Source organism: Ranitomeya variabilis, chromosome 4 (genome assembly GCF_051348905.1).
Source record: "Ranitomeya variabilis isolate aRanVar5 chromosome 4, aRanVar5.hap1, whole genome shotgun sequence".
Classification (NCBI taxonomy): Eukaryota; Metazoa; Chordata; class Amphibia; order Anura; family Dendrobatidae; genus Ranitomeya; species Ranitomeya variabilis.
Genome location: NC_135235.1, coordinates 744,911,697 through 744,939,369, shown reverse-complemented (window position 1 = coordinate 744,939,369; position 27,673 = coordinate 744,911,697). Strand labels below are relative to the sequence as shown.

General features: G+C 46.5%; 1 protein-coding gene across 1 annotated transcript; it reads right to left on the bottom strand.

Moving 5' to 3' along the window:
• Positions 1–266: 266 nt before the first annotated feature.
• On the bottom strand, positions 267–27,323 carry LOC143768084 (uncharacterized). Its single transcript, XM_077256775.1, has 7 exons — positions 27,290–27,323; positions 16,758–16,899; positions 15,187–15,366; positions 14,980–15,103; positions 14,799–14,896; positions 14,513–14,600; positions 267–1,772 (listed from the first exon to the last, which is right to left on the bottom strand). Exons 2-7 carry the CDS (start codon positions 16,827–16,829, stop codon positions 910–912), a joined length of 1,425 nt encoding a protein of 474 aa, XP_077112890.1. The 5' UTR covers positions 16,830–16,899; positions 27,290–27,323; the 3' UTR covers positions 267–909.
• Between the last annotated feature and the right edge of the window lie 350 nt (positions 27,324–27,673).

Below are 27,673 nucleotides of genomic sequence, written 5' to 3'. Positions count from 1 at the left end.
TCCCTGCATCTACGGTCTCCGGACGCTGACAGCTTCTTCCAGCGTTGAGCGGCTCTACCCCTATGGGAGTGGAGTCGGGTCCATATTCACTACTGTAATGAGCGGTATAAAGTGACCACTCAACGCTGGAAAAAGCTGTCAGCGCCCGGAGACAGGAGATGCAGGGACCTCGCCAGGAGCTGGTGAGTATGTCACAGCTGCCGCTCCCCCTTCCCCGCCGACCCCCCTGGGACAATGACTCGAGTATAAGCCGAGAGGGGCACTTTCAGCCTAAAAAAGTTCTGAAAACCTCGGCTTATACTCGAGTATATACGGTTTATTTATTGGATTAATATTTTTTCTTTTTGTTCTTTATTTTGTGATTTTTTTTTTTTTAAATACTTTTACATTTTATTAAGTTGTTTTTTTTTATTAAACTCTTTTACTTTGTCCCAGGATGGGAGATCAACTGTATAATGACATATCACTGATCTACCTGATCACAGCGCCATATCTATATGGCAGTTTGCGGTAACAGCTCCTGCGGCGCCGTGTATATACGGAGCAATTCTGGAAGCGGTTTAAAAGATGCTGTCTGTGAATGGATGGATGAGCCAAGTTGTGCCCTTTCAAATACTTGTGCCTTCCTACACAGACAATAGGAAATGTTCCTTCTAGCACAGACCATTTGCTAACATCCCTCTAAGCTGAGAATCCATGAGCAAAGGTGCCAGGATGGACACCTACCTCCAGCAAAACCCCCTTTGTGCTTACAATATTGGTATATCCAGTTTCACCCTTTTGTCAAGTAAATGTAACTCTACTGCCTGATTGATTTCAGTTATTATTTCCTTCTAAAAACTCATGTAGAGTGTGATGAGGAAGAAGATATGATTCCTAGGAATAATATTACCACATAAAAAATAGTTTCTACCTTGTATGCGTTCTCTGATGTGCAACAAGTTTTGAACTTGAAATATAACATTTCCCACATTCTCGACATGAATATGGCTTCTCTCCTGTGTGAATTCTTTGATGTTTAATAAGCTCTTGTCTCTGGGTAAAACATTTCCCACATTCTGGACATGGATATGGCTTCTCTCCTGTGTGAATTCTTTGATGTGTAATAAGATCATGTCTCTGGATAAAACATTTCCCACATTCTGGACATGGATATGGCTTCTCTCCTGTGTGGATTCTTTGATGTTTAAGAAGATTTGATCTCTGGATAAAACATTTCCCACATTCTGGACATGGATATGGCTTTTCCCCTGTGTGACTTCTTTGGTGTCTAAGAAGAACTGATTTGAAGTTAAAACTTTTCCCGCATTCGTGACATAAAAGTGGCTTCACCCCTGTATGAGTTCTCTGATGTACGCGGAAATTTGATTTCTGGTTAAAAGATTTTCCACATTCTGAACATGAAAATAGCTTTTCCCCTGTGTGAATTTGATGATGATTAATGAAATGTGATTTGCGGTTGAAACATTTTCCACATTCTGGACATGAATATGGCTTCTCACCTGTGTGAATTCTCTCATGTGCAAGCAATTTAGATTTATGTTTAAAATATTTCCCACATTCTGAACAGGAAAATGGTTTCTTCTCTGTGGGAATTATTTGATGTTCAACATCACTTTTGCTGCTTTCATTTTGCTTAACAGTCTGTGATGAATCCAAATAGGTGACTGATTGCAAAGACTCTGATGATTGATTTTTGCTCTGAAGGGCTGGAGGTATAGCTGGAATAATGGCATGCTTTTCATAGGTATCTGGTTTGACACCACAGTCATCTGCAAAGATTAAAACTGATTTTATTATTTTTCAATATCAATGCTTTATATTTTATATCATTTTTATATAAATAATTCTATACAACTCAAAGTATAATGAACTATGACCTAAGATAGTGGTGAGCCACCTGTTCACAAATCCCATGGTACTGAACCACGAAAGTACAATCGACAAACCTAATACACAAACACAGAAAAGTTTGAAGCAATAAAGGGAGGATTACAAATAAGCTTTATTGCAATACAACATATAGCAACAGATAAAAATTATAGACCATGAAAACATGTAAGATTCTTAAAGGGGTATTCCCATCTCTGATCAACTAGCCCAGTATGTTGTATTAGGAAGAAATATGTAGTATAGTTCTTCTGACTCGTTATGTTGCTCATCTCATGTGCAGGGTATTGCATTAGCTTAGGCATCCATGGTTACTACCACTCATAGTGACTGTTAGTTGTTAGTGGTCATAACCATGGATACCTAAGCTACTGCAATGTCCTGGACATGGGTTAAGTCACAGAGAATCAGGAAAACTATAGCACATTTCTAATTGGAGGTATTTGCTATTATTATTACACCTAGTATATTTTGTGATAGGATCTTGGAAATGGGAGTACCTCCTTTAGGCCTCCTTCACATGTCAGTGTGTCTGGTACATGTGATGATAGTTTTCATAAGTCCTGGAGACACTTAAACACGTAGACCCATTCAAGTGAATGGATCTGTGCACACGTCAGTGGCTGTGGGCAAGAAGACACGCCGACATGGATTTTTTTTGCAGCAGCAAAGGCCGCAAAACGTCTCGCGCACGTGCACACTGATGACACACGGCTGACATCTGTGGGTCAACAGTGTGACATGTACCAGCGCCGGGAAATCAGCGGTAGTGTTCACGATAATCCCCGGCTCCAGGTGAAGACAGCTCACATCATTGTACCCTGCTCTGACTGTGATCAGCGTGAGCAGGGGACAATCCTGAGAGAAGTATTCAGCCCCCGCTGTCTACATAATTTTACTCCAATTCTAAAATAAAAAAAAATAAAAATCACATTATACTCACCTTAACACCTAATCACCTGAAGCCATTGTCCTGTGTAAAGAAACTAAAATGAAAAAAAAACAACAATATCACCTCACCTGTCCAAAGTTGAAAGAATCCAAAGTGTCCCACGCCAAATCCGTTTGTGCGACATCTGCTCAAAAGCATGAGCGGTGACCCGAGGCGACCGATCAAGTTGAAAAGCTGGGGAGAATGACTTGTTGCACCCCAATTTCTCAAGGTGAACTGCGATGATCTCACTAAGGACAGCACAGTTCATAGGCCCTCTCTCGCTGAAGGGAGTAATTTTCCCCAGCTCTTCAGTGGAAGTGGTTGCCTCATAACCCTCCATCAAACTCCATCACACCTAAAAGCACTACAAATATTGGCTGATAAATTAACTCATCCAACCTTTATCTACCCCCAATTCCTTAAGATGGCAGGACCATCATTGTAGGCAAGCCCCCGTACGTTGTGTCACTCCCACCACATTGTAGATTGTAAGCTCTTACGGGCACGGTCGTCAATATCTTTGCATTATCCATTTACTTTGTTATGAGTGTTGTATATGAACTGTTGAATTGTAAAGCGCTGCGGAATATGTTGGTGCTATTTAAAGATTATTATATTATTATGAGCAAATATCACACAGATGGCTTACAGCGGTGGAAACTCTGCAGTCTTTCAACTTTGGGCAGGTGAGAGATATTGTTGTCTTTTATTTTTGCTTGTTTACAAGGGACAATCGCTTCAGAGGATTAGGTGCTAAGGGCTTGTACCCATTAGGCTGTGTGCACACATAGCAGATTTTTCACGTTTTTTTCACGTTTTTTCGCTATAAAAACACTGCGAAAAAACGCTCACATTAAGCAGCCTATTTAATAGAATGCAATCCGCATTTTTTGTGCACATGCTGCGTTGTTTTCCTGAGCGGAATCGCATTCCAGAAAACAACGCAGCATGTTTGTTAAATTTGCGGAATCGCGGGGATTCTGCACACCTACGAATGCATTGATCTGCTTACTTCCCGCATGGGGCTGTGCCCACCATGCGGGAAGTAAGCAGATCATGAGCGGTTGGTACCCAGAGTGGAGGAGAGGAGACTCTCCTCCACGGACTGGGCACCATATAATTGTTAAAAAAAAAAAAAAGAATTAAAATAACAAATAGTGATATACTCACCTTCTGATGGCCCGGAGTCTTCCCGCCTCTCAGCGGTGCACGCGGCCGCTTCCGTTCCCATTTCCCATGGATGCTTTGTGTGAAGGACCTGCGATGACGTCGCGGTCACGTGACCGTGACGTCATCGCAAGTCCTGCACACAAAACATCTATAGGACCGGAAGCCGCTGAGGAGAACGGCTGCCTTCGGAAGGTGAGAATAACCATTTTTTTTAAATTATTTTTAACCCTCTATCTTTTACTATTGATGTTGCATAGGCAGCATCAATAGTAAAAAGATGGTCACACTTGTCAAACACTATGTTTGAGAAGTGTGACCAACCTGTCAATCAGTTTTCCAAGCGATGCTGCAGACTGCTTGGAAAACGCTAGCATTCTGCAAGCTAATTATGCTTGCAAAACGCTAGTTTTTAGCAGGAATTTGCATGCTAATTCCGCATGCGATATACCCGCGGCAGGAGTTGCAGAAATGCCGCGGAAATTTCCGTGGCAATTCTGCGACGTGTGCACTTACCCTTACTGTAAAAAAAAAAGTTCTGATTTCACTCCAGAAAAGTAGGACTAGTGTCATGCAAGTGCCATGCGATTTTCATGTACAATCCGATTTTTCACACTTAGCATCCGACTGACATCCGAATGCCATGTGATTGCTATCCGATTGCAATATGATTTTAACATGAGCCTTGACAGAGTAATTCTGTCATTTACCCAAATCTTAAAAGGAAATATTCTCCAATGCAATAAAATATATATATATATATATATATATATATATATATATATATATATATATATATATATACACACACACACACACACACACACACATACATACACACACACACACACACACACACACACACAGAGTACAGACCAAAAGTTTGGACGCAGCTCATTTAAAGGTTTTTCTGTATATTCATGACTATCAAAATTGTACACTCACACTGAGGCATCAAAACTATGAATTAACACATGTGGAATTATATACTTAACAAAAAAGTGTGAAACAACTGAAAATATGTCTTATATTCTAGGTTCTTCAAAGTAGCCACCTTTTGCTTTGATGACTGCTTTGCACACTCTTGGCATTCTCTTGATGAGCTTCAAGAGGTAGTCATCGGGAATGGTTTTCACTTCACAGGCGTGCCCTGTCAGGTTTAATAAGTGGGATTTCATGCCTTATAAATGGTGTTGGGACCATCAGATATGTTGTGCAGAAGTCTGGTGGATACACAGCTGATAGTCCTACTAAATAGACTGTTAGAATTTGTATTATGACAAGAAAAAAGCAGCTAAGTAAAGAAATTGAGTGGCCATCATTACTTTAAGAAATGAAGGTTAGTCAGTCCGAAAAATTGGGAAAACTGAGTGTCCCCAAGTGCAGTGGAAAAAACCATCAAGCCCTACAAAGAGACTGGCTCACATGAGGACCGCCCCAGGAAGGGAAGACCAAGAGTCACCTGCTTCTGAGGATAAGTTTCAGAAATCGCAGGTTAACAGCAGATCAGATTAGAGACCAGGTCAATGCCACACAGAGTTCTAGCAGCAGACACATCTCTACAACAACTGTTAAGAGGAGACTTTGTGCAGCAGGCCGTCATGGTAAAATAGCTGCTAGGAAACCACTGCTAAGGACAGGCAACAAGCAGAAGAGACTTGTTTGGGCTAAAGAACACAAGGAATGGACAATAGACCAGTGGAAATCTGTGCTTTGGTCTGATGAGTCCAAATTTGAGATCTTTGGTTCCAACCACCATGTCTTTGTGCGACGCAGAAAAAGTGAACTGATGGACTCTACATGCCTGGTTCCCACCGTGAAGCATGGAGGAGATGTGATGGTGTGGGGGTGCTTTGCTGGTGACACTGTTGGGGATTTATTCAAAATTGAAGGCATACTGAACCAGCATGGCTACCACAGCATCTTGCAGCGGCATGCTATTCCATCCGGTTTGCGTTTAGTTGGACCATCATTTATTTTTCAACAGGACAATGACCCCAAACACACCTCCAGGCTGTGTAAGGGCTATTTAACCAAGAAGGAGAGTGATAGGGTGCTACGCCAGCTGACCTGGCCTCCACAGTCACCAGACCTGAACCCAATCGAGATGGTTTGGGGTGAGCTGGACCGCAGAGTGAAGGCAAAATGGCCAATAAGTGCTAAGCATCTCTGGGAACTCCTTCAAGATTGTTGGAAGACCATTCCCGGTGACTACCTCTTGAAGCTCATCAAGAGAATGCCAAGAGTGTGCAAAGCAGTCATCAAAGCAAAAGGTGGCTACTTTGGAGAACCTAGAATACAAGACATAATTTCAGTTGTTTCACACATTTTTGTTAAGTATATAATTTCACATGTGTTAATTCATAGTTTTGATGCCTTCAGTGTGAATGTACAATTTTCATAGTCATGAACATACAGAAAACTGGGTAAGCTTATTGACTTGAGTATAAGCCTGATATGCATTGTCCCCTCATCCCTGTAGTGCTGTGTGAGGCTCCCCCATCCTCACATGGTATGCATAGCTCCCCCATCCTTTTCTGGTATGTGGCTCCCCACGTCCTGGTATGTAGCTCTCCATGTCGTGTCCTGGTATGTGGCTCCTCCTGTTGTATGAGCATGGCTCCCCAGGTCTGCATTGCTCAGCTCCCCCACCCCGCATTGCTCAGCTCCCCTGGTCCGCATGGCTCGGTTCCCCCGCCCCCCATCGCTCACATTCCCCTCCAGTCCTACTCTCCCTCCACGCACCTGCATCTCCGTCCCTGCATTTCCGTTGTCCAAGGCTCTCCTTTCCTCTGCGGCTGGAACGAGGAGCAGGTGAATATCGCGCAGCGCGGTGCTCCCTTCCCCATTATACTCACCTTCTCTTGGCGCTGTGCAGTCCCTGCTTCCCCGGAGCCAGCAGCTTCTTCCTGTACTGAGTGGTCACCGTTACTGCTCATTACAGAAATTAATATGCGGCTCCACCTCTATGGGAGGTGGAGCTGCATATTCACTACTGTAATGGAGCGGTACCATGTGACCGCTCAGTACAGAAAGAAGCTGGGGCGCCGGGGAAGCCAGGGACTGTGCCAGGAGTAGGTGAGTATAATTAGACAGCCCCTGCTCCCCCTCCCCTGCCGACCCCTGGGTATGACTCGACAAGGAGCCTCCTTGGACCGCCACATCATCAGGTGGCCCACTGTTGCCCCCCTGTCGGCTGTGCCCGGGGCACATGCCCCGGCTGCCCCCCCTGGATATGCCACTGGCCACCGGCGCCCCCCCTGGATATGCCACTGGCCACCGGCACCAGGACAATGGAGATGCAGCGACGAAGGGCGAGTATGATCTCTTCTGTTAGCCGGCGGCTGCAGCTGTCACTGTGCAATAGCCGCCGGCTCCTGTCACCCGCTGCTCCGCTTCCCCCAGCCCCGCCAGCTTTTTGGACTGTGACTCGTGTATAAGCAGAGGGGGGCTTTTTCAGCACAAAAAAATAAATAAAATTGTACTGAAAATCTTGGCTTATACATGAGTATATATGGTATGTATATATACATACAAATATAGATTGATTGATGAAAAACCAGCAATTCATCTGCCGTGTACAGTAAAATCACAGCAGGACCCGACATTAGGTTGCATACAGTATATACACATAGGATAGACAAAGATGTCAGTCACAGATAGAATTCGTACAATGAGTGTACAATTTACTGTACATGTATTTAATGAAATGATTATTTTTCTGAAAAAATTGCATGGGCTTAATTTTCATAACCAGAAGAGGGAAAGCTAACAGATGTGGGCTGCTGTTTATAGCCTGGGAAGGGGGTAACACCCATAGAGCTTCCCATGCTATTAATATCAGCTCTCAGTTGAATACTTAGCCTTTACTAGTTATTATAATGGGGACCCCTCCAAAAAATGATGCAGGGTTGCCCTATAATTAATAACCAGCAAAGGCTAGGCAGACAGCTGCGGGCTGATATTCGTAGCCTGGGAAGGGACACTGTATACTGTCCCCTTTCCAGACTAAAAACATCATCTCTCAGCAGCAACTAAGAGCTGATATTAATAGCCTGGGAAGCTCTATGAGTATTACTCCCTTCCCAGGCTATAAACATCAGCACACAGCTGTCAGTTTTCTCTCTGCTGGTTATGAAAATTAAGCCCATGTAATTTTTTCAGAAAAATAATCATTTAATTAAATACATGTACAGTAAACTGCACACACATTGTACTAGTTATATATGTGACTGACATCTATCTATTCTATGTATACAGCTGTGAGCAGATATTAATATCCTGGGAAGATCCATGAGAATTACCCCCTTCCCAAGCTATAAATATCTGCCCCCACCTGTCTGCTTTCCCTCTGTTGGTTAATAAATTGTTGGGGGATCCCACGCCAGTTTTTTTTCAGAAAATAATTTAGTAAGTAATAAAATACATTTAGAGTAAGCTGCACACACACTGTAATAATTCTATATGTGACTGACATCTTCATAGCTATCTATTCTATTCTGCTGGGTCACGCTGTGATTTTTGCTGTATGCGGCAGATGAATTGCCAGATTTTCAAAGACATGGGTGTGTAAAAATCGGACGGCAGTCGCATGGTCCGAAAGATGTGCAATTTTTTTCTCACACCCATTGACTTTGACAAGAGAAGTCGCAGCATGCCCATAGAATAACACTGATCAAAGTGCGGTCTGATTATTTATTGGATTGCTCTCGTCCCTTTTCCTCGCAGATGAGTATGAGCCCTTAAGGTGACTATAATGAGATTATTTTATTTTTAATCTTACACTATATAGATGGCGAGGGCTGAATACAATCTCTATTGTCCCCTGCTCCAGATGATCGCAGGCAGAGCAGAGGACAACGATGTGAGCGGGCCTCAACACCACAGCGCCGGGGATCAGTGCAAACAGTACCTGTCAGGATTCGAGGCTAGGAGCTGTTGTGCACCAGTCGGCAGCTCTTCCTTCTGAGCTATTCAGCTCGCTGGACAGTTCCATGCTCATCCAAATACTTGAACCCATGATGTTGCTGATGTCACATCCCTGAGCTTCCTGTTGGTTACCACCCCGAGCTCATGATTGGTTCATCCTGATTGCACACCCTATTTAAACATAGCCTTGCTCTCAGTTCCTTGTGTTATTATTGAGCTACCTGCTGTTAGTCATGCTTCCTTCCACCTGCTTTTCCTTTAAATGATACTGCTGCTCCTGGTAAATGACCGCTGGCTTCCTTGACTATGATTCTGGCTTATTCCTTCAAACGACACTGCTGCTCTTGGCAAACGACCACTGGCTTTCTCGACTATGATGCCTACTTAATTCCTTCAAACTACATTGCTGTTCCTGTGGATCGACTCCTTGGCTATTCCAGACTACGCTACCTGCCCGGTGCTGCCCCTAGTGGTTGCAATATCACTACTCCAAACAGGTCAGTCTGTAGCAGAATACATGGAGTCCTTTGCAGCCCAACTGAGGCAACAAGTTGCTGAACTTCAGAACTTTGGTACCACCTACCAAGAGAAATTTTCAAGTTGCAGACACAGGTGTAGGGTCAGAAAAAGGAAATTATTGAGTTGCAGAGGCAACTTCTGGAATTGTGCAACTCTGGCCTGGAATCAAACGCTTGCATTACGCTGCCTGCAAATTTCAGGGGGGAGGTCATTATAACTACCATGGATTCCTAAATCAATGTCGTATCTATTTCCAGATGCATCCTTCTCTGTTTACCAGTGACAGTAAAAGGGTTCTGTTTATCATTAATCTCCTGACTGATGAGGCGCTTGCATGGGCCTCACCTTATTTGGAGAAGAACTCTGACCTCCTAAATGACTTAGTCTCTTTCATCACTACTACGGACCAAGTGTTTGATGACCCAAATCATTGTGCGACAGCTGAAACCAAATTGCATAACCTACGTCAAAGGCGGTGCTCTGTAGCTCAATATACCTCTGAATTCCGCCGCTGGGTGGCAGACACCACATGGAATTTGGCTGCCCAGAGAAGTCAATTTTGCCGAGGATTATCAGAGCTAATCAAAGATGAACTTGCAACTTGCAAGGGTTGATACCCCTGATAATTTGGAGGACTTTATTCAGCTATGCATCCGAATTGATCAGAGACTCACTGAACGAAGAAAGGAAAGGCTGCGAGTGTTTGGAAACACCCCTGACTACTTCTTTACTCAATCAGTATTAAAAAAAAAAATACAACAGAAAAAGGAAACTCTTCCTGAACTTATGCAAATCGATGTAATCCGTAAACCTCTCTCTGCAGTAGAGAAGGAGAGGCTGCGTACCAAGAATCTGTGTCTCTATTGTGTGGGCACTGGACATTTTTCCATCAACTGTTCTAGTAAAAGGACCATATCCTTCACAAATCCCAGGGCTGAAAGCAATTTAGACCTCTTTGAACAGCCAGACCCAGTTCTGCAGACGATCTCATCCGTAATGCAAGATAAAGGACAAGAGCAGACACCATCATCTCATTTTGTCGTTCCCATACAGGTCATAATTGGGAGCCAAACAATACAATGCTCTGCCATATTAGATTCTGGAGCAGGAGGTACTTTCATGGACTTACAATTCACACTTGACAATAACATTGCAAGTAGGACTAAATCCATGCTGATCGATATGGAAACGGTGGATGGATCACCTTTATCATCTGGACCGGTTACTCACAAGACAAACTGGAAATCTGTATGGAGTCGAATCATCATGAAGCGGTTAGTTTTCATCTCATTTCATCTCCAAAATTTCCAGTTATTCTAGGAATTCCCTGGTTTTCAATTCATAACCCATCTATCAATTGGGCATCGAGGACCATTACCTTCCCCTCTAAGTACTGTAAGAACTATTTCCATGCTAAGGTATCTGCTTCCAAATGAATTCAAATTTCCGAGATTTCTCATCAAAGTGATGATAAACTACCACCTCAGTACCAGCATTTCACTGAAGTCTCCAGTAAGAAGAAAGCCAATCAACTGCCTCCTCATTGTCCTTATGACTGTCCCGTTTAATTACTTCCTGGAGCGTCAATTCCATTTGGGCAAATTTACAATCTTTCTGAGCCAGAATTAAAAGTATTAAAAGGAACACCTGGACGAAAATTTAGAGAAAGGCTTTATTCAACCTTCTTCGTCATCAGCTGGGAGCACCCTTATTTTTTGTAGAAAAGGACTCAACCCTGCAACCATGTATCGATTATTCTTAATGTTAATTTTATTGATTTATCTATAGCTACCCACTCCCCTTAATCCCTGAGTTACTGGAGAGACTGCATTCTGCCAGACTTTTTACCAAACGCGATCTAAGAAGGGCTTATAATCTCATACGAATCCGCCCGGGAGATGACTGAAAGACTGCCTTTAGAACTCGATATGGACATTTTGATTATCTGGTTATGCCTTTCGGCCTTAGCAACGCCCCTGTCACCTTTCAGCAATTCATCAATGATGTTTTTCAAGATTTTTTTGGATCAGTTTGTTGTTTATCTTGAGGACATAGTTATATTTTCAGATACCCTGGAGGAGCATCGCAGACATGTCCAGTTAGTCCTGGAACGTCTACTAGAAAACCAGCTCTATATTGAACTCAAAAACTGTGAATTCGAACAAACCAGAACTCAATTTCTGGGATATATCATCTGCCCAGAAGGTCTGAACATGGATCCCAGTAAGATCAGAGCTGCCTACCCTAAAAAATTTAGAAGACGTTCAGCACTTTATAGGATTTGCAAATTTCTATAGAAGATTCATTAAAAACTTTTCAAAATTAATCTTACCAATTACTTCATTCACAAAGAAAACCAGAAAGTTTTTTTGGTCTCCTAAGGCACAAATGGCGTTTGACAAACTAAAGACACTTTTTACTTTCACACCATTACTTGTCCATCCAAACCCTGAGCTGCCGGTTGTTGATAAAGTAGACGTCTCAGACTCTGTGGTGGGAGCCGTTTTATCACAGCGAGTTGGAGACAAAATGCAGCTTCATCCATGTGCATTTCTTTCTCATACCATGTCAGCTGCAGAAAAGAACTATGACATTGGAAATAAGGAACGGTTAGCCATTAAAGTTGCCTTCTCCGAATGGAGACATCTTTTGGAAGGGACCAATCATCCAGTGATTGTTCTTACTGACCTAAAAAATTTTGAATTTATCTGTACAGCTAAGAGGTTGTCTGCAAGACAAGAACGTTGGGACTTATTTTTCTCCAGGTTTAATTTTATAATTTCTTATCGGCCTGGTTCAAGAAATGGCAAGGCTGATGCTCTGTCCAGGATTTTTGTTGAACCTGGACCACAGGAGAGGTCTAGCACTGACTGTATCATTCTACGTCCAAAAACTTTTTTGGGGAATTTGTGATGAAAATTAAAGAGGGACACCAAACTGACTTCTTTCTTAACCATCCTTCTAAAGACATTGATCTTTCCTTTAAGGTGGGATTTTGGATGCAGAACCACCAAATATATGTCCCCAAATCTGCTCGACTTGAAGTCCTCAAACGTGTCCATGATTCTAAACTTGTAGGACACCCTGGAGTAATGAAAACGCAAGAACTTCTACTTTGTTCTTTTTGGTGGCCTAATTGTAGGAAGGATGCGAGAAAATATATTTCTTCCTGTTTAGCATGTGCACAGAACAAAACGCCACGATCTTCTCGTCTAAGACTTTTACCAACCTCTTCCAGTTCCATCTAGGCCTTGGGGATCAATCTTAATGGATTTTATCGTGGACTTTCCTCCTTCAAAAGAAATGATTGTTATCTTTGTTGTGGTGGATTGGCTCACAAAGATGTCCTATTTTATTCCGACTAAAGGAATTCCTACCGCTGAACAAACTGCAGAATTAGTGGTCAAAGGTATTCAGACTACATGGAATTCCTCACAATGTCGTTTCTGATAGAGATGTTCAATTTAGATCCAGATTTTGGAAAACCTTCTGTACACACACAATTCAATGGACAGACTGAAAAAACTAACCAAACCCTTCAACAATACCTGTGCTATATGTGTTATATTTCTTACCTACAGGATGACTAGGTGGATTATCTACCAATAGCAGAATTTGCATATAATAACTAGAAACACATTTCTACATCCCAAAGCCCATTTTTTTGCTAACTATGGCTTGCATCTGGTATTTATTCCTAATCTTCCATTCAATACCTCAGTTCCTGCTGTTACAAACAGACTTACAGAGTTGCAGAAAGCTCAAAAAGAACTAACATGTTAGGGCATCTTAGGTTAGACTATGGGTTGAACTAGATGGACTTAAAGTCTTCCTTCAACCTTAATAACTATGTAACTGAGATGTTACAAAAGACCCAAGAAGATTATAAAGAAACAGCAGATAGACGTCACAAAGTCCCTCCTACCTTTCAGGTCTGCGACAAAGTTTGGCTTTATACCAAAAACCTGAAGACAAACGTACCATCTTCTAAATTAGGTAAAAAATTCATAGGACCTTTTCAAATTTCTGCACAAATTAACCCAGTTGCTTTCCGTTTAAAACTTCCCAGCAGCCTGAAAATTCACCCTGTGTTGCATATGTCCTTGCTCAAGATATTCAATGAGAACTCTTTTACAGAAAAAACTCAGCCACCTCCTCCACCAGAAAAAGTCCATGGTGAAAAAGAATACATCGTTGTTGACATTTTGGACTCAATAAAATTTAGAGGGATACTACAATATTTGGTACAATGGAGGGGTTATGGACCAGAAGATAATTCATGGGAGCCAGAGGGCAACCCATGCATCCAGGCTTACAAGAGCTTTTCATCTGAGACACCAAGAGAAGTCAGTGCCTGGGATGTCCAGAGGCCATCCTGGAATGAGGGGAGTACTGTCACGATTCGAACCTAGCAGTTAATCTGCACCAGTTGGCACCTTTTCCTTCTGAGCTATTTAGCTCGCTGGACAGTCCCGTGCTTATCCAAATACTTGAACCTATGTTGTTGCTGATGTCTCCTCCCTGAGTTTCCTGTTGGTTATCACCCTGAGTTCCTCATTGGTTCATTCTGACTGAGAACCCTATTTAAAACTTGGCCTGATTATTGAGCTACCTGCTTTTAGTCAAGCTTCCTTCCACCTGCTATTCCTTCAAATGACACTGCTGCTCCTAGTAAACGACCTCTGGCTTCCTTGATTATGATTCCTGCTTGTAATGTTCTTGTACTGGCATGCTCCTGCACTGTCACTTTTCTAACCAGCCTTCACAATATAGCCCATGGTTGCGCTGGTGGAAATGCTGCACTAAATTCACAGGGTCACTTAGTTCATTGTGTAAGAGTCAAATTAGCTAATCTGTTATTACCAGAGTTAAGTTGTTACCCGGTTTTGAGTAGATTATTACCGGACCCTACATCTAAATCCTTTCCTGACCTGCCTACATATTTCTTGTTGACATCAAAACGGTTTGGCTTCTCATTTGACTGTTCTTCCAGGACCGGTACGGCCGCTAGACATTCAACATATAATTACAGTAAAATCTATGACTTCTCTGCATTTAGTGGTTACTACTCACCTGGGTCACATGTAGGAATCACCTCTTTACACTGCTCATCACCCCTCACATATGTCTCTGTAGTATTAATATGGGTCAGAGCTTCACCCTGAAACAAATATTGTAAAAGTCATAGACAGATGGAGAAGTCACATCTATGATCAGCTCTAATCCTGCCATCTCCACCGTTCTCATTACACAAGTATAAAACATATAATACTGGTGGATAAAACAAGACTGAGCACAAGACCTTCACAGCCGTCTACACATCATAGGGGAGATCTCATGACACCTTCTCTCCATCTACCTGATGATCCTGAGGAACATTGGGATCTTCTTGCTTACAGTCCTCTGGAAGAAGAGGACGGGGACATCTCTCTGGTGTTGTCCTCTTACTGGATAGATCTGGAGGAAACACATACAGGGACTGAATTCATTCTTTACATACAGATAATTATAGGCCGTGTGTACTTAGTTCTGTCTATTACCTAATGACGTGAGGGACTGGGGAATCTCCATCATGACGTCCTTGTACAGATCTTTGTGTCCTTCTAAATACTCCCACTCCTCCATGGAGAAATAGACGGAGACATCCTGACACCTTATAGGAACCTGACACATACAATGATACCGTCATCCCCCCAATCCCTTCATAACATTACAGTATAATGTCCCAGCATTCCCAGCAGTGTCACCTCTCCAGTCAGCAGCTCAATCATCTTGTAGAGAAGTTCTAGGATCTTCTGGTCATTGATGTCCTCATGTTTCAGGGGGTGAGGTGGAGGCCCCATGATTGAGCTCAGGGGTCTTCCCCATCTCTCAGACACAGGGTTCTGACAGCGCTCACTAGAGGTCTTCTTCACTACTGTGTAATCCTGGTTATGGAGAGACACATTAATAAATCTCACTACAGACATTTCCAGAGTCCTCACCTCTCCAGTTCTGTCCATCTGTTATTCCCATAGATAATGATGTTGTAAAAAGAAGCCATGACATATCTGGAGAACTCTTGCAGGCGGTGCCATTGATGACGAGAGGCTGCCATATGCTGCCCAGCCAAAATCAAGTGGAACCAAAGTATGCTGGAAGGTTTGCAGCTATTCCTTTAATTTTGTACTTTAAAATAAAATTGCATTATATCGCCAGTAGTAGCCTTCTTTAAAGCCGTATCCGAACCTTAGTGTTACAAAACTTGGCAATACTCTCCTATCCCTTGCTGAGAATTGAGGAGTCCCTATCTGCATTAGGAAAAGCCAAATATTTTTCCTCACTTGATTTAGCCAGTGGCTACTGATAAGTCCCGGTGGCTGAGTAGGACGGCCAGAAAACAGCTTTTGTTCTCCCTATGGGCCTGTTTGAGTTCAACCGGCTACCCTTCGGACAGACGAATGCACTGGGAACCTTACAGCGGTTGATAGGAAGATGCTTTGAACTTTGAAGCCCCTTTGATCTGTCTGGATGACATAATTTATTCCTCCACGTTTGAAGAATATCTTCACCAGCTGGAGCAAGTGCTGGAGCGGCTTCAAAGACAAGGATTAAAAATAAAGCCCCGGAAGTGTCATCTATTTAAGCGGGAAATTGAATACCTGAGACACACCGTGTCTAGTGAGGGAATTTACCCCACCGCAGAGAAGGTGGCTGCAGTACTGAAGTGGCCCACGCCTACTGACCTGGTAGAACTGTGAGCGTTCCTAGTGCTAGCCGTATGCAACCGGTTCATAGGGGACTTTGCCAAGATTGCAGTACCACAAAATGAGTTGTTGCGGGGCACGGCTGGAAACGTCAACCCATTCACTGGGGACCATGACAAGAGGAAGCATTTCAGGCATTAAAGATGACATTGACAGATGTCCCAATCTTGGCCTACCCTGCCTGTTTAGGGGCCTGTTGGTACATGGGAGGCTCAATGGGCTTTAATAGACTACATGAGGCAGAGACTTGCCGCCTAGCGAGAAAACTCGGTGACCTCCGGTAGAGCCAGAGCTTTGAGTGAGAACTCACGTGGTGACTCCCAAGACTGGGCGCACCACTTTTGTGAAAAGGACACTAACGTTAACTAGTGAAAGACTTTCTTGTTTATTCTAAACCTTTTGTATTCCCTCTACTGTAAAACTGCATAGCTACTAACACTTATTGTTTAAAAGTTACTGCTGTATATAAATAGCATTATATCAACCCTTGGCTGTTTCTGCCTCTTGATCTCTGCTTGTTGCATCCAGACACCTGCATTACAATGTAATTTGATATCATCAGAATCTCTCACCTCTCCAGTAAGCTGGAAGAGGATATCTAGGGTGAGCTGTAATATCCTCTCCGCCATCTTGTCTCTGTCCATATCAATCCTTGAAGGGTCAAAGCAGATTTTCTAGTAGATGTCAATGTAAAAGATAAAATTTCTCAGGAACCTGAATAGAAAGAAGGTGAGATTATGTACAATCATACAAAATACTATGACCTCCCCCCCAACAAATTACTGGGTTGGTGCTGCTAGTGGAGAGCAATAACCTAAAATGTGGAGTTCAGACTGTAACACCATTACAGGCTCCTCTTCATGGTCTTCCCTCTCCCTCCATGCAGCAACACCGGCATATTGACCGCCCCAGCCATGCGGCGTGGTCCCCGGCGTGTTGCCCATTTCCTGGCCTGTGTGTGCACCGTACCTCCCAGTGCATGCTCCCGTGCTCTTAAGGGGGCAGCGTTCGCACATAGTAAAACGCCTCCAGCCAATAGCTGGGAGGCATTTAGTTTAACCCTTTCATGACCGGAGCTTTTTTCGGTTTTGCATTTTTGTTTTTTGCTCCCCTTTTTCGCAGAGCCATAACTTTTTTATTTTTCCGTCAATATGGCCAAGTGAGGGCTTATTTTTTGCGGGACGAGTTGTACTTTTGAACGACACCATTGGTTTTACCATGTCTTGTACTAGAAAATGGGAAAACAATTCCAAGTTCAGTGAAATTGCAAAAAAAAGTGCAATTCCACACTTTTCTTTTTGTTTGTTTTTTTTGCTAGGTTCACTAAATGCTAAAACTGACCTTCCATTAGGATTCTCCAGGTCATTACGAGTTCATAGACACCAAACATGTCTAGGTTCTTTTTATCTAAGTGGTGAAAACAAATTCCAAACTTTGCTAAAAAAAACAAAAAACAAAAAAAAACCATTGCAACATTTTCTGACACCCGTAGTGTCTCCATTTTTCATGATCAGGGGTTGTGTTAGGGCTTATTTTTTGCACGCCGAGGTGACGTTTTTAAAGATACCATTTTGGTGCAGAAACGTTCTTTTGATCGGCCATTATTGCATTTTAATTCAATGTCATGGCGACCAAAAAAAAAAAATTAATTCTGGTGTTTTGATGTTTTTTCCCGCTAAGCCGTTTAGCGATCAGTTAATCCTTTTTTTAATATTGATAGATCGGGCGATTCTGAACGCGGCAATACCAAAAATGTGTATGATTGATTTTTTTTATTGTTTTATTTGGGGCAATAGGGGGGCGATTAGAACTTTTATATTGTTTTTATTTTTTTTTATATTTTTAAAACTATTTTTCTTTAACTATTGGCATGCTTCAATAGTCTCCATGGGAGGCTAGAAGCTGACATAACTCTAAGGGGTATGTGCACATGTAGAATTGTCCTCTGCGGATTTTTCCGCAGTGGATTTGAAAAATCCGCAGGGCAAAAACACTGCGTTTTTCCTGCAGATTTACCGCGTTTTTTGTGCGGATTCCACTACGGTTTTACACCTGCGGTTTTCTATTATGGAGCAGGTGTAAAACCGCTGCGGATTCCGCACAAAGAATTGATATGCTCCGGAATGTAAACCGCTGCGTTTCCGCACGTTTTTTTCCGCAGCATGGGCACAGCGTTTTCGGTTTCCCATAGGTTTACATTGTACTGTAAACTCATGGGAAGCTGCTGCGGATCAGCAGCAAAATCCACATCGTGTGCACATAGCCTATCGGCTCTGCTACATAGAGGCGATACTCAGATCGCCTCTATGTAGCAGAATTACAGACTTGCTATGAGCACAGACCATCGAGTGGCGCTTATAGCAATCTGGTACCAAAAACCATAGAGGTGTCAAGGAGACCTCTGGTTGTCATGCCGACACACCGGTGACCCGTGATCACGTGACGCAGGTCACCGGTGTGCGTATTTCCAGCAAGATGGCCGGAAGGGCATGATAAATGCCGATGTCAGAGTTTAACAGCGGCTTTTAACTAGTTAATAGCTGCGGGTCACCAACGGAGCCCACATCAAAGCGGGGGATAGTGACATTGGCGTACGTCCGATGTCAGAAAGTGGTGGGTTAAAAGTACACCTGCAAGATGGATCCCAACCAATAGCTGGGAGCTATGTCGGACTGGGTGCCAAGGGCCCACCAGTATCATTGACTTTGGGGGGCCCACATTGCACATGCATGCAAATACTACACTTCCCTGGTTCACAAATCTACCTATGCTTCTATATAAAAGTAAACTGGGTAGTTTGGTTAATGAGTGATGATTTTGTTTGTTTCTGTACAGAGTAAATCAAGTGAATTATGCCAAGCACTGACCATAGTGGGGTTAGGGGGCACATATCTAGACAAGGGCCCACCAGGGGATTCCCCTGTTCCCCTATGAGCCAGTCCAAGCCTGGCAGGGAGGCATCTTGTTTAAAAGGAACCCTCCCCTATAGAGTGGGACTACAGGGAATCATTAGTGAGTGAAGTAGCCTCCTAGTGAAGTTGTGAGGTCTCCTGGTACTGATGTGACCAGTGTGCTGACCCTGTAGTACCTGGTCATTGTGCGACCAGTCCTGAATCTAAAGTCCCTGATCCTGGTGCAGCCAGTTCCTGGACCTTGTCACCTGATCCGTGTGCGGCCAGTCCCTGAATCAACATCTAAGACTTGTGTGTCTGAATGTGTGAAAATTATTAATATTTATTTATATAGCACCATTAATTCCATGGTGCTGTACATGAGAAAGGGGTTACATACAGGGTTATAAATATCATTTACAGTAAACAGGTTTACAGTGAGAGGACCCTGTCCTTGCGGACTTACATTCTATGGGATAGTGGGGAAGAGACAGAAGGTAGGGGTGAGGCGGCGGCGCTCAGGCGGTGGTGAGGCGGCGGCTTGGTTATTGTAGGCTGTAGGCTTTCCTGAAGAGATGGGTTTTCAGGTTCCGTCTGAAGGATCCGAGGGTGGTGGATAATCGGACGTGTTGAGGCGTGGAATTCCAGAGGATGGGGGATATTCGGGAGAAATCTTGGAGGCGATTGTGTGAGGAATGAATAAGTGTGGAGGAGAGTAGGAGGTCTTGGGATGAACGAAGATTACGTGAGGGAAGATAGTGGATTAGCTTTGGCTGTGACTAGGTCTGAGTAATATCTGAGTACCCCGTATATCCGGACTGCTACAAACAGTCTCCGAATTAGTGTCAGTAACAGTTCTGTAGAGGATCCAGAATTTAGTAGTCTGAACGGAGCCCTAGTCCTATCCACGTCTGCGTACCTGACCCCTGGGGTCAGCAACTGCAGTACAGTGGACTGCCTAGGAGTGGTACCTGGGGATACCTGTAATCAAGCCTGACTCCACCATCAGGAGCTCCAGTGAACACCTTGTAGCCCACTGCACCCCTCCAAGGTAAGCCCGACACGGTGGGCACACAAATCATGTGCGCCACCTTAGGCCAGTTTCACACGTCAGTGGCTCCGGTACGTGAGGTGACAGTTTCCTCACGTACCGAAGCCACTGACACACGTAGACACATTAAAATCAATGCATCTGTGCAGATGTCATTGATTTTTTGCGGACCGTGTCTCCGTGTGCCAAACACGGAGACATGTCAGTGTTCGTGGGAGCGCACGTATTACACGGACCCAATAAAGTCAATGGGTCCGTGTAAAACACGTACCGTACACGGACGTTCTCCGTGTGCCGTGCAGGAGACAGCGCTCCAGTAAGCGCTGTCCCCCCCACATGGTGCTGAAGCCGCGATTCATATCTTCTGTGCAGCAGCGTTTGCTGTAAAGAAGATATGAATAATCCATTATTTTAATGGTATTTCATGTTTAAAATAAAGCTATATGTCCCCACCCCCTGTGCGCCCCCCCGCTGTTCTGAAAATACTCACCCAGCTCCCTCGTTGGCTGTCTCTGCTTCCTGTCCTGGCCGCACCTTCTACTGTATGTGGTCACGTGGGGCCGCCGATTACAGTCATGAATATGCGGCTCCACCTCCCATAGGAGTGGAGCCGCATATTCATTACTGTAAATGAGCGGCCCCATGTGACCGCATACAGTAGAAGGTGCGGCCAGGACAGGACACTGCGAGGGAGGCAGGTGAGTATTTTCAGAACAGCGGGGGGGCGCACAGGGGGTGGGGACATGGAGCTTTATTTTAAACACGAAATACCACTAAAAAAATGGATTATTCATATCTTCGTTACAGCAAACGCTGCTGCACAGAAGATATGAATCGCGGCTTCAGCACGATGCAGGGGACAGCGCAAAACTTTAGCGCTGTCTCCTGCACGGTGCGTGTGGTACCCAGTGGGTACACGGGAGGCACACTGATGTGCCACAGAAACGGATAATTCCGGTACCATTTTTTTTCCGGTACCGGAATTATCTGGACGTGTGGGACACGCCTTAATGCGTAATACAGACATCAAGTATCGTTCTCGTTTCAGTTGGGATCACAAAAAAGGTTAAAAATGAATATAAAGTAAGGAGATATTGAATAATACAATTCAATACACTGCCTATTGGTTTCTGCTGGAAATCCAAAGAGAAAGAGGTACAAACTATGTATAGCCGCCACGGTAAAATTCTTGTCTTGCCCTTAACTGCACCCATTGCCAGACTCATTTACCATTTTTTCCTACCCTGGCCGGAGGAGATGTCAGAAGGAGGCATGATGGCAGTCAGGGACATTCAGCAGACTGCTGGGACGACAGGACATAGACCCAAATCTGAGACTGTTCTGCTGTATTCGGGAGGGTTGGGACCTATGGATTTATTCTTTGTTCATTCCTTCATAGTTGTAGCAGCCAGAACTTTTTCGTTTTTACACATAAGGTTCATTATATGAGGTCTTGCTTTATTAGTGAGACGAGCTGTAGTTTATTGTTTTTTTAAAGGCCATTGTGGCCAAACACATAACCTGCAACGTTGAAATATGTGGAAATGTTTCAGTGTTTTTACCACATACTGTAAATTGACATGTTAGAGTTGAAAATTTTGGCTTGGGCACAAAATGGATAAAAAAACTGCAATAAATCATTATTCTAATTGTTCTTTATTATTTTATGGGGAAAAAAAATCTCTGACTTCTATTTCAGCTCTAGAATGCAGGTACATAGGAATACACTGGTATATAGGAATGTATCTCTATGCACCAGCACAGGAAGTTGTGTGTTTGATCACCAGGGCCCAGACGGCAAGAAAGGTGAAGAATGAGTTAATTACAGCACAGAGATGCCGGCGGCCTTCCCCCAGAGTCAGAGAAGGAACTAGTGAGTACTAAACCCAGTGAGCTGGAGAGGAGGCGACTTACAGGCACAGAGTGAGAGTCGGGAGGTGGCCCTGAACACCCGGGAGAGTTACCCCAAATTGGGACTGTGCTGCTAGACGGCAGGAAGCAATGAATAATGGGGACTCTCCAGCACCGACCTCCACCAGCAGAGCCGCACTCCACATAGAGAATAATGGAGCCTCCAGCACCGACCTCCACCCGCAGAGCCGCACTCCACATAGAGAATAATGGAGCCTCCAGCACCGACCTCCACCCGCAGAGCCGCACTCCACATAGAGAATAATGGAGCCTCCAGCACCGACCTCCACCCGCAGAGCCGCACTCCACATAGAGAATAATGGAGCCTCCAGTACTTACCTCCACCCGCAGAGGCGCACTCCACATAGAGAATAATGGAGCCTCCAGCACCGACCTCCACCCGCAGAGAAGCACTCCACATAGAGAATAATGGAGCCTCCAGCACCGACCTCCACCCGCACTCCACATAGAGACTAATGGAGCCTCCAGCACCGACCTCCACCCGCAGAGGCGCACTCCACATAGAGAATAATGGAGCCTCCAGCACCGACCTCCACCCGTAGAGCCGCACTCCACATAGAGAATAATGGAGCCTCCAGCACCGACCTCCACCCGCAGAGCCGCACTCCACATAGAGAATAATGCAGCCTCCAGCACCGACCTCCACCCGCAGAGCCGCACTCCACATAGAGAATAATGGGGCCTCCAGCACCGACCTCCACCTGCAGAGCCGCACTCCACATAGAGAATAATGGAGCCTCCAGCACCGACCTCCACCCACAGAGCCGCACTCCACATAGAGAATAATGGAGCCTCCAGCACCGACCTCCACCCGCAGAGCCGCACTCCACATAGAGAATAATGCAGCCTCCAGCACCGACCTCCACCTGCAGAGCCGCACTCCACATAGAGAATAATGGGGCCTCCAGCACCGACCTCCACCCGTAGAGCCGCACTCCACATAGAGAATAATGGAGCCTCCAGCACTGACCTCCACCCGCAGAGCCGCACTCCACATAGAGAATAATGGAGCCTCCAGCTCCGACCTCCACCCGCAGAGCCGCACTCCACATAGAGAATAATGGGGCCTCCAGCACCGACCTCCACCCACAGAGCCACACTCCACATAGAGAATAATGGAGCCTCCAGCACCGACCTCCACCCGCAGAGCCGCACTCCACATAGAGAATAATGCCGCCTCCAGTACTTACCTGCACCCGCAGAGCCACACTCCACATAGAGAATAATGGAGCCTCCAGCACCGACCTCCACACGCAGAGCCACACTCCACAGACAATAATGGAGCCTCCAGCACCGACCTCCACCCGCAGAGCCGCACTCCACAGACAATAATGGAGCCTCCAGCACCGACCTCCACCCGCAGAGCCGCACTCCACATAGAGAATAATGGAGCCTCCAGCACCGACCTCCACCCGTAGAGCCGCACTCCACATAGAGAATAATGGAGCCTCCAGCACCGACCTCCACCCGCAGAGCCGCACTCCACATAGAGAATAATGGAGCCTCCAGCACCTACCTCCACCCACAGAGCCGCACTCCACATAGAGAATAATGCAGCCTCCAGCACCGACCTCCACCCGCAGAGCCGCACTCCACATAGAGAATAATGCAGCCTCCAGCACCGACCTCCACCCGCAGAGCCGCACTCCACATAGAGAATAATGGGGCCTCCAGCACCGACCTCCACCTGCAGAGCCGCACTCCACATAGAGAATAATGGAGCCTCCAGCACCGACCTCCACCCACAGAGCCGCACTCCACATAGAGAATAATGGAGCCTCCAGCACCGACCTCCACCCGCAGAGCCGCACTCCACATAGAGAATAATGCAGCCTCCAGCACCGACCTCCACCTGCAGAGCCGCACTCCACATAGAGAATAATGGGGCCTCCAGCACCGACCTCCACCCGTAGAGCCGCACTCCACATAGAGAATAATGGAGCCTCCAGCACTGACCTCCACCCGCAGAGCCGCACTCCACATAGAGAATAATGGAGCCTCCAGCTCCGACCTCCACCCGCAGAGCCGCACTCCACATAGAGAATAATGGGGCCTCCAGCACCGACCTCCACCCACAGAGCCACACTCCACATAGAGAATAATGGAGCCTCCAGCACCGACCTCCACCCGCAGAGCCGCACTCCACATAGAGAATAATGCCGCCTCCAGTACTTACCTGCACCCGCAGAGCCACACTCCACATAGAGAATAATGGAGCCTCCAGCACCGACCTCCACACGCAGAGCCACACTCCACAGACAATAATGGAGCCTCCAGCACCGACCTCCACCCGCAGAGCCGCACTCCACAGACAATAATGGAGCCTCCAGCACCGACCTCCACCCGCAGAGCCGCACTCCACATAGAGAATAATGGAGCCTCCAGCACCGACCTCCACCCGCAGAGCCGCACTCCACATAGAGAATAATGGAGCCTCCAGCACCGACCTCCACCGCAGAGCCGCACTCCACATAGAGAATAATGGAGCCTCCAGTACTTACCTCCACCCGCAGAGGCGCACTCCACATAGAGAATAATGGAGCCTCCAGCACCGACCTCCACCCGCACTCCACATAGAGACTAATGGAGCCTCGAGCACCGACCTCCACCCGCAGAGGTGCACTCCACATAGAGAATAATGGAGCCTCCAGCACCGACCTCCACCCGCAGAGCCACACTCCACATAGAGAATAATGGAGCCTCCAGCACCGACCTCCACCCGCAGAGCCGCACTCCACATAGAGAATAATGGGGCCTCCAGCACCGACCTCCACCTGCAGAGCCGCACTCCACATAGAGAATAATGGAGCCTCCAGCACCGACCTCCACCCACAGAGCCGCACTCCACATAGAGAATAATGGAGCCTCCAGCACCGACCTCCACCCGCAGAGCCGCACTCCACATAGAGAATAATGCAGCCTCCAGCACCGACCTCCACCTGCAGAGCCGCACTCCACATAGAGAATAATGGGGCCTCCAGCACCGACCTCCACCCGTAGAGCCGCACTCCACATAGAGAATAATGGAGCCTCCAGCACTGACCTCCACCCGCAGAGCCGCACTCCACATAGAGAATAATGGAGCCTCCAGCTCCGACCTCCACCCGCAGAGCCGCACTCCACATAGAGAATAATGGGGCCTCCAGCACCGACCTCCACCCACAGAGCCACACTCCACATAGAGAATAATGGAGCCTCCAGCACCGACCTCCACCCGCAGAGCCGCACTCCACATAGAGAATAATGCCGCCTCCAGTACTTACCTGCACCCGCAGAGCCACACTCCACATAGAGAATAATGGAGCCTCCAGCACCGACCTCCACACGCAGAGCCACACTCCACAGACAATAATGGAGCCTCCAGCACCGACCTCCACCCGCAGAGCCGCACTCCACAGACAATAATGGAGCCTCCAGCACCGACCTCCACCCGCAGAGCCGCACTCCACATAGAGAATAATGGAGCCTCCAGCACCGACCTCCACCCGCAGAGCCGCACTCCACATAGAGAATAATGGAGCCTCCAGCACCGACCTCCACCGCAGAGCCGCACTCCACATAGAGAATAATGGAGCCTCCAGTACTTACCTCCACCCGCAGAGGCGCACTCCACATAGAGAATAATGGAGCCTCCAGCACCGACCTCCACCCGCACTCCACATAGAGACTAATGGAGCCTCGAGCACCGACCTCCACCCGCAGAGGTGCACTCCACATAGAGAATAATGGAGCCTCCAGCACCGACCTCCACCCGCAGAGCCACACTCCACATAGAGAATAATGGAGCCTCCAGCACCGACCTCCACCCGCAGAGCCGCACTCCACATAGAGAATAATGGAGCCTCCAGCACCGACCTCCACCCGCAGAGCCGCACTCCACATAGAGAATAATGCAGCCTCCAGCACCGACCTCCACCCGCAGAGCCACACACCACATAGAGAATAATGGAGCCTCCAGCACCGACCTCCACCTGCAGAGCCGCACTCCACATAGAGAATAATGGGGCCTCCAGCACCGACCTCCACCCGCAGAGCCGCACTCCACATAGAGAATAATGGAGCCTCCAGCACCGACCTCCACCCGCAGAGCCACACTCCACATAGAGAATAATGGAGCCTCCAGCACCGACCTCCACCCGCAGAGCCGCAGTCCACATAGAGAATAATGGGGCCTCCAGCACCGACCTCCACCCGCAGAGCCGCACTCCACATAGAGAATAATGGAGCCTCCAGCACCGACCTCCACCCGCAGAGCCACACTCCACATAGAGAATAATGGAGCCTCCAGCACCGACCTCCACCCGCAGAGCCGCACTCCACATAGAGAATAATGGAGCCTCCAGCACCGACCTCCACCCGCAGAGCCGCAGTCCACATAGAGAATAATGGGGCCTCCAGCACCGACCTCCACCCGCAGAGCCGCACTCCACATAGAGAATAATGGAGCCTCCAGCACAGACCTCCACCCGCAGAGCCGCACTCCACATAGAGAATAATGGGGCCTCCAGCACCGACCTCCACCCGCAGAGCCGCACTCCACATAGAGAATAATGGAGCCTCCAGCACCGACCTCCACCCGCAGAGCCGCAATCCACATAGAGAATAATGGAGCCTCCAGCACCGACCTCCACCCGCAGAGCCGCACTCCACATAGAGAATAATGGAGCCTCCAGCACCGACCTCCACCCGCAGAGCCGCACTCCACATAGAGAATAATGGAGCCTCCAGCACCGACCTCCACCCGCAGAGCCGCACTCCACATAGAGAATAATGGAGCCTCCAGCACCGACCTCCACCCGCAGAGCCGCACTCCACATAGAGAATAATGGAGCCTCCAGCACCGACCTCCACCCGCAGAGCCGCACTCCACATAGAGAATAATGGAGCCTCCAGCACCGACCTCCACCCGCAGAGCCACAATCCACATAGAGAATAATGGAGCCTCCAGCACCGACCTCCACCCGCAGAGCCGCACTCCACATAGAGAATAATGGAGCCTCCAGCACCGACCTCCACCCGCAGAGCCGCACTCCACATAGAGAATAATGGAGCCTCCAGCACCGACCTCCACCCGCAGAGCCGCACTCCACATAGAGAATAATGGAGCCTCCAGCACCGACCTCCACCCGCAGAGCCGCACTCCACATAGAGAATAATGCCGCCTCCAGCACCGACCTCCACCCGCAGAGCCGCACTCCACATAGAGAATAATGGGGCCTCCAGTACTTACCTGCACACGCAGAGCTGCACACCAAATATATAGCGGATCTGTGCGTACAGGACCTGTGATGAGGTCACAGGAGGGGAGGAGTCAGGGGTCACATGATGGGAGGAAAAGTGGTTGGAATTAGAGGAGATATATTGCTCTTACACAATCTAATATATAAAGCTGAATGTGTGTGTGTGTGTATGTCCGGGATTGGCATCTGAACCGTCGCAGCTACAGCCACAAAATTTTGCACAGTCACACGTCTGGACCCCGAGAGCGTCATAGGCTATGTTGTGAGGAAAATTTTTTAACCCTGTGCGTTCCAATTCACCAAACAATTTTGCCCCTATCTACATAATGGGGAAAAAGTGAAAGGAAAAGTGTTGGAGGCGAATTGACAGCTGC

What these genes read in the sequence shown, in the direction of transcription:
- LOC143768084 (XM_077256775.1), bottom strand. Translation starts at nt 16,829, where the DNA reads ATGGACAGAGACAAGATGGCGGAGAGGATATTACAGCTCACCCTAGAT. An exon ending in TTGAGCTGCTGACTGGAGAG is followed by an intron (nt 15,104 to 15,186) that starts GTGACACTGCTG and finishes TGTATGTGTCAG; the next exon opens with GTTCCTATAAGGTGTCAGGA. An exon ending in CCAGTCCCTCACGTCATTAG is followed by an intron (nt 14,897 to 14,979) that starts GTAATAGACAGA and finishes TGTTTCCTCCAG; the next exon opens with ATCTATCCAGTAAGAGGACA.